At 40.1% G+C, this 16,900-nt stretch overlaps 1 protein-coding gene across 10 annotated transcripts in view; it reads right to left on the bottom strand.

Annotated features, from left to right (window-relative positions):
• mycbp2 (MYC binding protein 2) overlaps positions 1-16,900 on the bottom strand; it is a 265,465-nt gene that overhangs the window by 113,981 nt on the left and 134,584 nt on the right. For all 10 annotated transcript variants that reach the window (XM_031805789.1, XM_031805791.1, XM_031805794.1 and 7 more), the window contains 6 exons: positions 12,983-13,257; positions 10,152-10,373; positions 9,603-9,794; positions 8,177-8,383; positions 1,788-1,925; positions 996-1,174 (listed from right to left, as the gene is read on the bottom strand). In XM_031805789.1, the coding sequence (XP_031661649.1) occupies positions 996-1,174; positions 1,788-1,925; positions 8,177-8,383; positions 9,603-9,794; positions 10,152-10,373; positions 12,983-13,257 (1,213 nt within the window). The remainder of the gene's footprint in view (positions 1-995; positions 1,175-1,787; positions 1,926-8,176; positions 8,384-9,602; positions 9,795-10,151; positions 10,374-12,982; positions 13,258-16,900) is intronic.

Genomic DNA, 16,900 nt, shown 5'->3' with positions numbered 1-16,900 from the left:
GGGTGTTGTGATGAATGAGCCATCTGATTCAATGAATGATAGAGCTGAGTTTGCCTTTTTGACCATAATTGAATTTAAGGTGCTCCCAAGTGTTTCACTATCATTCTTTATGTAATTTATCTTTGTTTCTTCTTTTTATTCAGTTTATTAACATGATTTCACAATTTGAAGTATGTCTCATCCTCTCAACCATAACATTTTTCAATTCCTTATCAATCCACAGGGATTTAACAGTTTTTACAGTCATTTTCTTAATGGGTGCATGCTTATTAGTAACTGGGATAAGCAACTTCATACATGTGTTAAGTGCAGCGTCTGGTTGCTCCTCATTACACACCACAGACCAACACATATAATTTACATCAACAAGATAGGAATCACTACAAAATGTATTGTATGACCTCTTATACACTATATTAGGCCCAGCCTTTGGAACTTTAGTTTTCCTAGTTATGGTACTATATTATGATCACTACATCCGATGGATTTGGATACTCCTTTAAAACAAAATTACTGCAGCATTAGTAAAGATGTGATCAATACATGATTTCATTCCTGTGCTGTTTGTAACTACCCTGGTAGGTTGACTGATAACCTGAACCAAGTTGCAGGCACTAAGTACAGTTTGAAGCGTTCTCTTGAGAGGGCAGCCTGATAAAAGCCAGTCAATAATGAAAAAACACCAGAAAATATACCTCTGTTGAAATCACATACATTATCAAGTATTTCACACATTATCCAGATACTGACTGCACTTGGTGGTCTATAGCAGCTTCCCACAATAATGGGCTTTAGGTGAGGCAGATGAACCTGCAGCCATATTACTTACAGTATTTAACATCATATTCTCTAAGCTTTATAGGAATGTGGTTCTAAATATAAAATGGCAACACCACCTTCGCATTTCTGTCTTTTCTGTCGATGTTAAAACCATGCCATGAATATCAACTTGAGTCTTTTTGTCTGTCTGTCTGTGCACGTGTCTGTGTGCGTACCTGTAGTACAGCATCTGTGGTATTTGTCCTCTAGTCTGGTTTGTCCCGTTGCTGCTCAGGCTACAGGTTCGGAAGGTAAAGGACAAGCCATCGGAACACTGAACCGTGGTCATCCCTCCATCCCCATTGGCCGTTCGGCTGCCATAGTTACGCAGGCGGACAGCATATTTCACACCCTCCTGCAGAATGTAAACAGGATTGTGCAACATATTTTGTTTTCATATCATAAGTTGCATAGAGTCTGTGGTATAAAAAATAATAAAGAAGGATGATGCATGCATACATATATGGTTTGATTGATAAATAGATATGTCTGCAGAGCAGGCTGGGAATTGCCAGGTACCTCATGATGCGATATTATCATGAAACAGACATATCCGATATGTAATTGCACTTCAGATGATTCTGTATGCCTTGAGATTCGATACAGCGATTTTATTGCGATTTGAAGTTCCAAACATATTGCTCACTATATTTCTGCTTCATAGAGACAAGAGCATGAGAAAATGAGTTTGGATCAGGGAAATAAAAGAGATGAAAACATGTTGGCTAACAATTTAAAAAGATGTAGATCAAGCTATTGGATGTAAAATACCGGAGTTTTGGCGCAGGTAAAGCCGACAAGCACTAGCTAACAGTAAAAAAAAAAAGGAGATATGAATTTATTTACAAATCGATACTTGGGAGTCAAATATCAATTTGAATAATTAATTTGAAAAATTACATTTTGTAACTATCGATTTTCCCCCCACATCAATATTGAATAGGGCACATAATTCTAGTCCTGTGTACCTTCAGTGGCACGGCCTTGTCGAGGCGTATCTCGGCAATGTCGCTGGGAGAGTCATCAGTGCTGTAGGTTCCTTTGACCAGCTCCAGAGACGTCCACCTGTGGGTGTGGACCGAATCCCCAGGGTGCTCCGTCTGGGCCTGGAGGGGGAGAACGGTAGAGGGGAAAGAGAGAAAGTAGAGAAGTGGTGAGAAACAAGAAGTTAAGAATTCCTAGGGAAGCTTAAATACCTCCAGCAATTTTTGAACTTTGACTGTTGAAAAGCGATAGTAGCGAACTGTGACTATAGGAGCTAGTTCAGAGGGACCTAAAATCTTCCAATACGTTGTATCAAACCAAAAAATATAGAAAATTAAAAATTAAACAACAATGACAACGACATATCTTCTGTAGTCAGACCATTCTACTGTGTCTCCTGGAATAGCGTCACTTCCTATGGTACGCGGAACGAGGACGAGCTCGGTTTAGTTGTTTGGAAAGTGTGCTACCTGTTCCAGGGTTAGGACTGTAACCACTAGCTTCTTTCTATGGTGCTGCCTGTTCCAGGGTTACGACTGTAACCACCAGCTTCTTTCTATGGTGCTACCTGTTCCCCCCAAAAAATAAAAGTAAAATTTGTGTACTAAAAAAGAGAATGTGTTTTTGCAGAGCATACAACCATGCCGACAACCATCTGTGGAGATCAGTGGACAAAGGGCTATTTCACAACAAAGCATCCTTCACTCATGCTGCTAAACATACCCTCGTAAAACAGACTATCCTACTGATCCTTGACTTCGGCGATGTTGTTTACAAAATAGCCTCCAACACTCTACTCAGCAAATTGGATGCAGTCGACCACAGTGCCATCCACTACCCACCACTGTGACCTGTATGCTCTCGTTGGCTGGCCCTCGCTCCATACTCGTCGCCAAACCCACTGGCTTCAGGTCATCTATAAGTCTTTGTTAGGTAAAGCCCCGCCTTATCTCAGCTCACTGGTCACCATAGCAGCACCCACCCGTAGCACGAGCTCCAGCAGGTGTATTTCACTGGTCACCCCCAAAGCCAATTCCTCCTTTGGCTGCCTTTCCTTCCAGTTCTCTGCTGCCAATGACTGGAATTAATTGCAAAAATCATTGAAGCTGGAGACTCATATCTCCCTCACTAGCTTTAAGCACCAGCTGTCAGAGCAGCTCACAGATCACTGCACCTGTACATAGCCCATCCAACTACCTCATCCCCACACAGTTATTTGTTTTGCTCCTTTGCACCCCAGTATCTCTACTCACATTACTCTTCTGCACATATATTACTCCAGTGTTTAAATTGCTAAATTGTAATTATTTTGTCACTATGGCCTATCTATTGCCTTACCTCCCTTATCTTACCTAATTTGCACACACTGTATATAGACTTTTCTATTGTGTTATTGACTGTATGTTTGTTTATTCCATGTGCAACTCTGTTGTTGATGTCACACTGCTTTGCTTTATCTTGGACAGGTCGCAGTTGACACTTAAATAACGTGCCATATAATTCTGTGACACCATGCAAGCTGGGCTCCAGTATGCTGCAACTTTTAAAGGACGAACTGTAACTGTAATCATCTGTGAACAGGTTAAGCAACACAGGTGTCTACACTTCAACAGCAAAGTTAGACAAGACGGAAGTTTATGAAGTAGAACCTTGTTGCCAAAAAGGGTGTAATGTAGACATCTATGGGTCTTTAGCGAAGTCCAGCCAACCTTTTGATACAGGATGCAGTGATGAGTATGAAAACTGTCCCCTGTAAGCATTTTTTCATCATTTGTTTTTAAAATGTAACCTTTATTTAACTAGGGAAGTACGTTAAAGAACACATTCTTATTTACAATGATGTCCTACCCTGACAAACCCGGACGACATTGTGCGCCGGAAGATGTCATCCAAAGGTATTAGCAGCTTGTTAATAGAATTATATGATTAGAATGATTAGAATATTACCCTCTGGAACCATATGATGGTATGACATTGATTAGAATCATTAGACTATGTTAATGCTGCGTGTGATTTAGTCAGTAGAATTATATCGGAGAGTGTAATTCGTAGTCAGAATGAATGTTTTGGTGACAATATATCTAGTATCTTGATAACGGACCAGGACAGTGTGGGCGTATGATAACTAATGTTTTGTGTGGAAGTATGTGTGTTACTATAAAATGAAGGTCTTTGTACTGTGCACGCCAGAACGTTCTCGTGAATAAACCTTTTTGACTATTCTAGCTGGGCCTCCGTCTGTTTCATTCGACCAGAATCTTACAAATTATGGTTTGCAGACAGTAATATTATTAAATTGGGTTATGTACATTGAGAACATAATTCTCTTATCACAGCTGCACTTTGATAAATAATAACACCATAATCAAGAACAGATAGAAAGGTTGACTGAATAATCTGCTTCCTACTGCTTAGAGAAAGACGATGTTTCCGTAGATAAAGCCAACTTTAAATCTTCGTTTCTTAACCAGCTCACCTACGTTTTTTAAAACATCAAATCCATATAAAACCAAATGCCTAAGTATTTATATGCGGGACAACTTTTGATTGGAGGACCATCTAATGAGTAAACATGTAGTTCATCTGATACATGTTTTTAAACTCTCGTAAAAATGTATCTCGTTTCGCTCATATAAAGCACAAGTTTTAAATCAGCAAGGTATTTGGTATTTTATTAGGATCCCCATTAGCTGTTGCAAAAGCCGCAGCTACTCTTCCTGGGGTCCACACAAAACATGGAACATAATACAGAATGACATAATTAAGAACATCAATAGACAAAAAAAGCTCAAGGACAGAACTACGTATGATTTATTTTAAAGGCACACGTAGCCTACATATCAATGCATACCCACAAACTATCTAGGTCAGATAGGGGAGAGGCGTTGTGCCGTGAGGTGTTGCTTTATCCCTTTCTTCCTAAAATTATCTGCCGAAATTGTTGCCACCCCTATTACTAGCCTGTTCAACCTCTCTTTCGTGTCGTCTGAGATTCCCAAAGATTGGAAAGCAGCTGCGGTCATCCCCCTCTTCAAAGGGGGGGACACTCTTGACCCAAACTGCTACAGACCTATATCTATCCTACCGTGCCTTTCTAAGGTCTTCGAAAGCCAAGTCAACAAACAGATTACCGACCATTTCGAATCTCACCATACCTTCTCTGCTATGCAATCCGGTTTCAGAGCTGGTCATGGGTGCACCTCAGCCACGCTCAAGGTCTTAAACGATATCTTAACCGCCATCGATAAGAAACATTACTGTGCAGCCGTATTCATTGATCTGGCCAAGGCTTTCGACTCTGTCAATCACCATATCCTCATCGGCAGACTCGACAGCCTTGGTTTCTCAAATGATTGCCTCGCCTGGTTCACCAACTACTTCTCTGATAGAGTTCAGTGTGTCAAATCGGAGGGTCTGCTGTCCGGACCTCTGGCAGTCTCTATGGGGGTGCCACAGGGTTCAATTCTTGGACCGACTCTCTTCTCTGTATACATCAATGAGGTCGCTCTTGCTGCTGGTGAGTCCCTGATCCACCTCTACGCAGACGACACCATTCTGTATACTTCCGGCCCTTCTCTGGACACTGTGTTAACAACCCTCCAGGCAAGCTTCAATGCCATACAACTCTCCTTCCGTGGCCTCCAATTGCTCTTAAATACAAGTAAAACTAAATGCATGCTCTTCAACCGATCGCTACCTGCACCTACCCGCCTGTCCAACATCACTACTCTGGACGGCTCTGACTTAGAATACGTGGACAACTACAAATACTTAGGTGTCTGGTTAGACTGTAAACTCTCCTTCCAGACCCATATCAAACATCTCCAATCCAAAGTTAAATCTAGAATTGGCTTCCTATTTCGCAACAAAGCATCCTTCACTCATGCTGCCAAACATACCCTTGTAAAACTGACCATCCTACCAATCCTCGACTTTGGCGATGTCATTTACAAAATAGCCTCCAATACCCTACTCAACAAATTGGATGCAGTCTATCACAGTGCAATCCGTTTTATCACCAAAGCCCCATATACTACCCACCATTGCGACCTGTACACTCTCGTTGGCTGGCCCTCGCTTCATACTCGTCGCCAAACCCACTGGCTCCATGTCATCTACAAGACCCTGCTAGGTAAAGTCCCCCCTTATCTCAGCTCGCTGGTCACCATAGCATCTCCCACCTGTAGCACACGCTCCAGCAGGTATATCTCTCTAGTCACCCCCAAAACCAATTCTTTCTTTGGCCGCCTCTCCTTCCAGTTCTCTGCTGCCAATGACTGGAACGAACTACAAAAATCTCTGAAACTGGAAACACTTATCTCCCTCACTAGCTTTAAGCACCAACTGTCAGAGCAGCTCACAGATTACTGCACCTGTACATAGCCCACCTATAATTTAGCCCAAACAACTACCTCTTTCCCAACTGTATTTAATTTTAATTTATTTATTTATTTTGCTCCTTTGCACCCCATTATTTTTTATTTCTACTTTGCACATTCTTCCATTGCAAAACTACCATTCCAGTATTTTACTTGCTATATTGTATTTACTTTGCCATCATGGCCTTTTTTGCCTTTACCTCCCTTCTCACCTCACATTGTATATAGACTTGTTTATACTGCATTATTGACTGTATGTTTGTTTTTACTCCATGTGTAACTCTGTGTCGTTTTATCTGTCGAACTGCTTTGCTTTATCTTGGCCAGGTCGCAATTGTAAATGAGAACTTGTTCTCAACTTGCCTACCTGGTTAAATAAAGGTAAAATAAATAAATAAATAAATATCAGTTTTTTGAAACCAGGTTTGCTGTTTATTTGATCAATATGAGATGGAAGGAGGTTCCATGCAATAAGGGCTATATATAATACTGTACGTTGTCTTGAATTTGTTCTGGATTTGGGGACTGTGAAAAGACCCCTGGTGGCATGCCTAGTGGGATAAGTGTGTGTGTCAGAGCTGTGTGTAAGTTGACGAGTCAAGTCTAGCCAACCTTTTGATACAGGATGCAGTGATGAGTATGAAAACTGTCCCCTGTAACAAAACAAAGGGCACGAAATAGATTCTTGCATAACTATAAAATCTGACTGTAGTTTTGACACAGCCAGATCAACAGTCGGGGCAATAGCACACATAATAGTATCATGGTCATATAGATGAAGTTTCCCATTTTTTATAGATACAAACCGCCTGTGAAATGCCACTCTACCCACTGCTATCAGACTGTATACCTGTCCTGTATAACTGTCCGTACAAACTGCCTGTGAAACGCCACTCTACCCACTGCTATCAGACTGTATAACTGTCCATACAAACCGCCTGTGAAATGCCACTCTACCCACTGCTATCAGACTGTATACCTGTCCTGTATAACTGTCCGTACAAACTGCCTGTGAAACGCCACTCTACCCACTGCTATCAGACTGTATAACTGTCCGTACAAACTGCCTGTGAAACGCCACTCTACCCACTGCTATCAGACTGTATAACTGTCCATACAAACCGCCTGTGAAATGCCACTCTACCCACTGCTATCAGACTGTATACCTGTCCTGTATAACTGCCCGTACAAACCGCCTGTGAAATGCCACTCTACCCACTGCTATCAGACTGTATACCTGTCCTGTATAACTGTCCATACAAACCGCCTGTGAAATGCCACTCTACCCACTGATAGACTGTATAATAACTGTAGCTCTTAAATGGTTCTCCCAAAAACGTTATTCTTTTAAATCATATTTTAATATTTACATTTCCATCATGAAAAATATACTGTAATGTTTTCAACTGTTCAATATTCTATTTATGTCACATATTATGTCTTATGTATTTTAAATGAGTGTTTTGCAATTATTAGTAACGTAAATTCTGCATTTCTTCAGTTTCATCTGTGAGCAAGAACAAATAAACTCAATGTCTCCTCTCTCTTACTTTCATATTGGCAAATGTTGATCTGATCACATGAGTAGCCAGGTGTGCTGTTACCACCCTCGGGTTATGACGGGGAGAAAATCGGAGTTGTAAATTGTTTAACCTGCAGCCAGCTTCGTAGCCTATGATTACTAATGGGGTACTATGGTTGTTATGTCACAATATAAATATTGCCAGCTAAGATATAGAAGGGGATTGTAGTTGGACAAGGTTATCTGAATGTGCACATGATGGAAGTTAGAGGTCAATCTAAAGAGGTAATATAGAGAAGAAGAAAAAATGCATTGACTAAAATCACTGACTAAAAGTGTGTGGACTTTGAGTCAACTAATAACAAAAACTAAGACTGATGAAATGACTAAACGTTATTAGTCAAAAGACAAACTAAATGTAAAATATCTGCCAAAATTAACACAGAATTAAAGGTAGATCTAAAACTCTTACATCATCAGCCAGCACCTCCAACTCGTACTCATGGATGCCTCCGCCGCCGTAGACACAAAAGCCCACCAGCACCACACCAGGCTTGTCCACTGTCAGACAGATGGCATCTGGAGAGCCGTTGCCTGTGTTCCAGCTGCGGGCCTGGCTCGTCTTGGTGAAGCGGTTGGGAGTGGACTTCACAGAGTGAAGAGAGTTCAGACCGTCCACCTGGGACAGACGAAGAGACCAGTCATTATGGTGTCTTTTAAATCGTTTTTATGTGGTCATGTACTGGTTGTATATTAAAGTCATTTTAGCAACCAGAAAAATTTGTATTTATCTGGTTGTAATCTGAGCAGACAATAACCTAAATATTTTTCACGGCGCCTTGATCTTGTCATGAAAAATATGTCTTTCTGTTTTTAACAGAGACTAATTGCTTCTAATCTGGTTACATGATGTCTTGTCAACCAGTAAACCAGTTAACAAAAAGTGAATTACATCATGAAGACTATGTGCCAAATGTGTATTATTTATGAGCTTTATAATTCCACCAGGTGGTAGTACTGAGGTGAATAAACATGAGGGACTTTTCATTGTTATTGTACAAGACAATGAATGATACAACCTCATGACCATGACGTCAGCCAGAAACATTACTATGAGGATGTCCTGATCCATGTAGTGTGGTTAGCACTAGTCACCTTGCTATTTATGCAACACCTATTTGGCCAGAAAGCCTGCCTGTTGTTGTTACAAGGATATCCAGGGCCCAAAAGGGAACAAAAGCAGTTTCCTTGACAACATAAACAATGGGTTTTGAAAAGCAGATGGGGCTGTTGTCATGATGACAGGGTGCCAGAGTGATTGAGACAGTGTTGAGAATGCAACCATTGGCCGCTGGGTACAGCGAAACAGACGGAAATGTGGTTGGACAGAGAGAGAGACGTCACTCCCCCAAGGGACTCAGTGTCTTGTAAACAAGATAAGTCATTCTGACGTTATTTTTAGGTTCTCTGTTTTGTTATTATAATTTTCAAACTATATATTGAATACAGATTAACATTTGATGAACATTTTATTAAATTAATATTAAAATTGCAATGAAACAATACTGTAAATGGTGGATATCAAAGCTGAATGACAACCCCAACAGAGCACTATATTTGCACTGGAGTCAGGTCTAAACTTGATTTAGACTAAATTGGGGAAGGCCGATTCAATTATGAATCCAGCCAACCCAGCAAAAGGAATAGGACTAGATTTAATTTGTAAAAATGCAAACAATATCAATGTCCTGTATTGTTCTGTTCAATCCCTGAATAGACAGATCCTGGTAATGAGTTAAATCCCAAACACAAACCTTGAGCTCTCTCTTTACACATAAACCACATAGAATGTGTGTGAGACAGTGTGTGTGCGGAGTGCACATGCGCATGTTCTTTACCTCGGAGCCCAGGGCAGAGGCGGTGAGCTCAGAGACGATGCTGGCCAGCAGGCCACAGGTGTTGGAGACCAGGTGGGGGGAGAAGACCTCCACCTCCTTCCTCAGGCTTTTCCTCACCGGTAGCACCACGATCACCAGCATCTTCTCAAGAACCTCCCGGAAACTGGCCATCCCAATCAGGTTCTCCTCCCTCTGAAAGGCGAGAGGAGAAAAGGAGAGAAAGAAAGCTAAAGAAAAGGTCAGCAATAGTGTCTTCTCTGATTGTATTTAAATGACAATTAAATCTATTTCAATGATAACACATTTTAATAGGAGTGTGTTACAACAGTAAAACAGGTCAAGATAGGTTGCCAACCCCTGCGCTAGATATGGGATATTCACAAAAAGTCTCAGAGCAGGAGTGCTGACCTAAGTTGAGCTTTTTAGATAATAATGAAGATTACATAGACCTGGGAAACTGAACCTGGACCAACACTCCAACTGGGAGTTGCTTTTTGAATACAAGTCCTCATTGGTCACACATTGTGTTGAAATTTTGCTTTCACTCACATGGCTGAGTTTCTCCATGTGCTCCACCAGCAGGGGGAAGCGGTGTGTGAGCTCCGAGTCATTCTCCGTGCTGACCTGTTTGACCAGCGAGCGCAGCATCACTTCACCGTCGTACGCAATGGGCAAGATGGATGACAGCTTGACTGATGTATTGCAAAGCGCAGACATCACCGCTGCCAACAGTCGGCTGCTCGATGTGAGGAAGTTGGCCTCGGTGATGTCCTGGTGAAAGGGAGAGGGGAAAACAGGGTGGGCAAGGTGGCTGATAACATGAGCCAGAATACATGAGCCAGAATACATTCTAACCTAAATGATCACTAGCTGTGTCTTTCTTTTAGTTCATTTTGGTACACAAAAGCTTAGAGGAGCCGTTGTGATAGCAACCAAGACACTGGCCGTGTCTGAAATCTGACTTGCCTACTACTTACTTAAAGGGCATACTCTGTACTAGTAGAACTACATACTAGTGTGAATGTACTGTTTACAGGGTTCGTACAGACAGTGGAAAGACAAATTCACGGACTTTCAAGTATTTTTTCAATATTTATTTTCAAGGACCATCAATTTGTAATAGGTTATATTTTGAAATGGTTTCTAGTCGACATCAGATGACAGTATATTTCCACAACCTCAAAAAAATAAATCAAACATTATTCATCACTACCTTACAAGTTCTACTCAATAATACAGTTTCACTACTTATTTACTACATACATGAGTAGTAAGTCAGTACTGATGATGTTGTAATTTGAGTAGTGATGAGCAGAGTTTTGGGACATACCTACTGGTGAACACACATTTCCTATTTGCATTACTACACAATTCCATCTGAATAACTGTTTTAATTGGGAATCTACTACTTAATAGCTAGGAAAACACGTCTTGCTTCCGACTGGCAGCTTTAGTGTCAGAGGTTGAGAGAAGGGCCGGTGGCCCGTGAATGAGGCGATTGGCAAAAAAGTTCTGGAGGTTGTTACAAAGAAAAAGCCACAATGTAGAACTGGTGCCCAGTGCAAGACGCATCGCTGTGTCTTCCCTCCATGTGACTCTCCAGGGCCGATTCACCCATGCTCGCAATGTCAGTCTGAAATTTTTTGCTCTGTAGCGTGCTGGTTGGGTCCAGTGATGTAGTGGTAAAACAAGTGGGTAAACTATACTGAACAAAAATATAAAACACAACATGTAAAGTGTTGGTCCCATGTTTCATGAGCTGAAATAAAAGATCACTGAAAAGTTTCATACTCACAAAAGGCAACGTTGAATCTACATTTGCCCGGCATTTTAGTTCTCCATGTGACGTTTGGCGGCGCCTAATCAGTCAGTTCTGTACCTACCGGCTGAGTGGCAGTGTGGGTGGAATGAGCAAGCTCGCCTGGCAACCACAGCGCGAAACACGAGGGGGGAAAAAAAATAGGTAGTCTGCCTGTAAATTCATGTGCAAGACCAATACTTTTTTTCTAATATTTTTCATAAGCATATTTTATCATTATCTGTTCTCATCCCATTATAATTCTTGTACTTTTCAAGTACCAACTTTAGAAAATTAGTTTTCCACAGTATTCCAGTACTTGAATTTCAGAGTGACAAATTAAAATACTTTCTGCACCTCAAGCGAACCATGTGTTTAGTAAAACCGAACGCAGTAGGCAACAAATAACATTATACTAGGCTCATCCTACTGAGAATGCGTCATTAATGCGCAATTGCGTTGAATCCCCATTTTGGTACAGTGCGTACCTCATCTGTTAAAAACTACAATTGTGTCTCGATAAACAACTCTTCCTCAATAGGGTTCATCGAATTCTACGGATGAAAAGCCAAAATGAGTATGATGTCCACGCATTTAAAGCATACAAAATAAACTACAAAATGTTATTTTATTGCATACACAAAATGCCTACTATTTAGAACGCAAGTACGGTATTCAGAGGACCACAGTATATGCCATTTAGCAGAAGCTTTTATCCAAAGTGTCTTACCGTCATGCATGCATTAATCTCATACCATAATGTCTGTCAACAGACTGTCGGACACGACAACTACGGAACTTCGTTCCGGTGTGCCGTTTGTTCATCACTGATCATTTGGACAGATCACGTTTTCACAGGTGTTTGAATTTCATAAGGGGAGGGGACATTGGCCCATAGACTTTCTTGTAACTTGCAATGAGAGGAGGATGGGGCTTCCACTCCTCATTTTAGTATCGTTTCTTACGTCTGTCCCCAGAAGCTCCTTCCGCTCCTCATTTTAGTATCATTTCTTACATCTGTCCCCAATTGCATCCAATAAAAAAAAAATGTTTTTTTTTAACATAAAACACTTAATTGAGCATCTGACGCAATTCCGCAATATTTTTGTTCTGGGTTTCTTAGATTTTTGACATGACAAGCCTGTAATCGATTTGGATTGATAATAAAGTATGACATTTTACATGCAGGGGGGACTTTAGTCCTGTGTGGCTCAGTTGATACAGCATGGCACTTGCAACGCCAATGTTCGTGGGTTTGACGTCAAAACTGAAATTTAGATTTTTCACTTCAAGTTTAAAAAAAAAACAGCTTGAACTATTCTAAATTTAATTTGGTTGGAGGAAATTATTCGTATTTACTGTGTAATTTGTCTCAACTGTGGTAAGTTGCAGGTGCCTACAGGTTAAAAACAGCCATGAAACAAAAAAACTAAACATTCTGCTCAGTTGTACTACATTGTAAAGTGGCCCATATATTTGACCACATCTGTAAGTCTATGCAGTCTGTGTGGGAACTGAACAAACAACCTTAATGTTGAACCCACAATTTTGGTCAACAATGCTCCCTCTCTCTTTGACCAACCTGGTCGAGGCAGTTGAGCAAGTCGCAGAGGCAGGCCCACTGCAGAGCGGGCTTGGGGTAGAAGGTGTGGAAGCAGGAGGTAAAGGTGTTGTGGCACTCCTGCAGCACAGCCTCCAGCAGGGTGAGGGGCTGGGAGAGGTAGCCCTGAGGGTCGTTGTCCAGATTGGTCAGGCAGTTGTCCATGCCCTCCGAGAGGATCTTCTTGAGCAGGCTACGGGTGTTGCCGACCCACTCCACCAGCTTGCTGGACTCTTCCACCACCGCCTTGGAGCTGGCTGGAGAGGAAGAAGGAAGAACAGTAATAGGACAGAGGACTGGGGGTTTAGCCAGAGACCATATGATGCTGTTACATTCAGTTGACAATTCAGAAACTTTTTTTTTTGGGATAGGGGGCAGCATTTTCACTTTTGGATGGATAGCGTGCCCAGAGTGAACTGCCTCCTACTCAGTCCCAGATGCTAATATATGCATATTATTATTAGAATTGGATAGAAAACACTGACGTTTCTAAAACTATTTGAATGATGTCTGAGTTTACCAGAACTCATTTGGCAGCTGAAAACCTGAGAGAAATCCAACCAGGAAGTGGGAAATCTGAGGTTTGTAGTTTTTCAAAGCTTGGCCTACCGAATACACAGTGTCTATGGGGTCAAGTTGCACTTCCTAAGGCTTCCACTAGATGTCAACCGTTCTTAGAAACTTGTTTCAGGCTTCTGCTATAAAGGAGGGGGGAATGGGAGCTGAATGAGTCATGGGTCTGGCAGAGTGTCTCAGGCTCGTGACACTCGCTCCCGACAGAGTTAGCTCTCGTTCCAGTGCTTTTCTTCAGATAATACAATTCTCCGGTTGGAACCTTGATGATTTATGTTAAAAACATTCTAAAGATTGATTCCATACATTGTTTGACTTGTTACTACGACCTGTAACGGAACTGAGTTTTTGTCAGGACGTCGTGCTCGCGCCTCATGAAGATGGATTACTGGGCTGAACACGATAACAACAAGTGGTTATTTGAACATAAATTATTGACTTTATGGAACAAATCAGTCATTTATTGTCGAACTGGGATTACTGGGAGTGCATTCTGATGAAGATCAAAGGTATGTGAATATTTATAATGTTATTTCTAACTTCTGTTGACTCCAACATGGCGCATATTTCTCTGGCTGGATTGGGCTCTGAGCGCCGTACTCAGATTATGCTTTTTCTGTAAAGTTAAAAAAAAATCTGACACAGCGGTTGCATTAACACTAGAACCGCTGGGACTTGAGGGACCCCGCTTAAAATTAATGAGCAGTCATTCTGATTTCATGTATGCTATCGCAAAAATAATTTGGTTGTGTTTATGAAGGCCTTTGGAAACAGAATACAATTTTATTTTGTATTTTCAATAACAGAATAGCATTTTTCATTTATGCTATTGTAAGCTACATGTAAAAGCGAAAAAAACTCAAATTCAAATGTTCAATCAATTTTATTCATGGCGTGCCATTGTTATAACTATGAAACAGAAACTGTGTTCCAAAACACAAGCTAACAGATTATTTTTAGAACGACAAAATAAAAAAATACCCCAACCACCAAGATGCACAGTCAAGACATGTTTTCAAATTATGAAAACATCAGTAGCCTTATAAGCGCCAAGTGGCCTTAATAGTCAAACACAGCACAAAAGAAAATCACATTGTATTGGTCACATACACATATTTAGCACATGTTATTGCAGGTGTAGCGAAATGCTTGTGTTCCTAGCTCCAACAGTGCAATAATATCTAACAATTCACAACAATACACAAATCTAAAAGTAAAAGAATGGAAGAAATATAAATATTAGGACAAGCAATGTCGGAGTGGCATTGATAAAAATACAGTAGAATAGGAAACACTATATACATGAGATGAGTAAAGCAGAATGTAAACATTATTAAAGTGAATAGGGTTCCATTATTAAAAAGTGGCCAGTGATTCCATGTCTACGTACAGTACCAGTACCAGTACATTTGGACACACCTACTCATTCAATGGTTTTTCTTTATTTTTTTAAAACTATTTTATACATTGTAGAACAGTGAAGACATCAAAACTACGAAATAACACATGGATCATTTAAGTTAACTGCACCTCAGACTACACCCCGAATAAATACTTCACTGAGTTCAAGTAACATCTCAACATCAACTGTTCAGAGGAGACTCGAATTGCTGCCAAGAAACCACTACTAAAGGACACTAGTAAGAAGAAACTTGCTTGGGCAAAGAAACATGTGCAATGGAGATTAGACCGGTGGAAATCTGTCTTTTGGTCTGGAGTCCAAACGGGAGATTTTTGGTTCCAACCTCTGTCTTTGTGAGATGTAGAGTAGGTGAACGGATGATCTCTGCATGTGTGGTTCCCACCGTGAAGCATGGAGGAGGTGGTGGTGATGGTGCTTTACTCGTGACACTGTCAGTGATGTATTTAGAATTCAAGGCACATTTAACCAGCATGGCTACCACATAATTCTGCAGTGATATGCATTCCCATCTGGTTTGCACTTAATGGGAATATCATTTGTTTTTCAACATGACAATGACCCAACACACCTCCAGACTGCGTAAGGGCTATTTGACCAAGGAGAGTGATAAGTGCTGCATTAAATGACCTGGCCTCCACAAAATCACCAGAGTGAAGGAAAAGCAGCCAACAAATTCTCAGCATATGTGGGAATTCATTCAAGACTGTTAGAAATTAACTCCAGGTAAAGCCGGTTGAGAGAATGCCAAGAGTGTGCAACGCTGTCATCAAGGCAAAGGGTGGCTATTTTGAAGAATCTCACGCACTTTTTTGGTTACTACATGACTCCAAATGTGTTATTTCATAGTTTTGATGTCTTCACTATTATTCTACAATGTAGAAAATAGCAAAAATAAAGAAAAGCCCTTGAATGACTAGGTGCTCTAAAACTTGACTGGTAGTGTGTGTGTGTGTGTGTGTGTATACATATATATATATATATATATACATATACATATATATATATATATATATATATATATATACATATACATATATATATATATATATACATATATATATATACATATATATATATATATATATATACATATATACATATATATATATATATATATATACACACATATATATACATATATATATACATATATATATATATACATATACATATATATATATATATACATATATATACATATACATATATATATACATATATATACATATACATATATATATATATATATATATATACATACATATGTATATATATATACATACATATACATATACATATATATACATATATACATATACATATATATACATATACATATATATATACATATACATATATATACATATACATATATATACATATACACATATACACATACATATATACATATACACATACATACACACATACATACATATATACATACACACATACATACACACACTGCTCAAAAAATAAAGGGAACACTAAAATAGCACATCCTAGAACTGAATGAATGAAATATTCTTATTAAATACTTTTTTCTTTACATAGTTGAATGTGCAACAAAATCAGAAAAATGATCAATGGAAATCAAATTTATCAACCCAACCAAAATTAAAGTGGAAAACCACACTACAGGCTGATCCAACTTAAAACAAGTCAAAATGAGGCTCAGTAGTGTGTGTGGCCTCCACGTGCCTGTATGACCTTCCTACAAAGCCTGGGCATGCTCCTGATGAGGTGGCGGATGGTCTCCTGAGGGATCTCCTCCCAGACCTGGACTAAAGCATCCGCCAACTCCTGGACAGTATGTGGTGCAACGTGGCGTTGGTGGATGGAGCGAGACATGATGTCCCAGATGTGCTCAATTGGATTCAGGTCTGGGGAACGGGCGGTCCATA

The sequence above is a fragment of the Oncorhynchus kisutch genome, linkage group LG26, assembly GCF_002021735.2.
Source record: "Oncorhynchus kisutch isolate 150728-3 linkage group LG26, Okis_V2, whole genome shotgun sequence".
NCBI lineage: Eukaryota > Metazoa > Chordata > Actinopteri > Salmoniformes > Salmonidae > Oncorhynchus > Oncorhynchus kisutch.
Note: the sequence above shows the minus strand (reverse complement) of the source record. Positions and strands in the feature narration are given on the sequence as shown.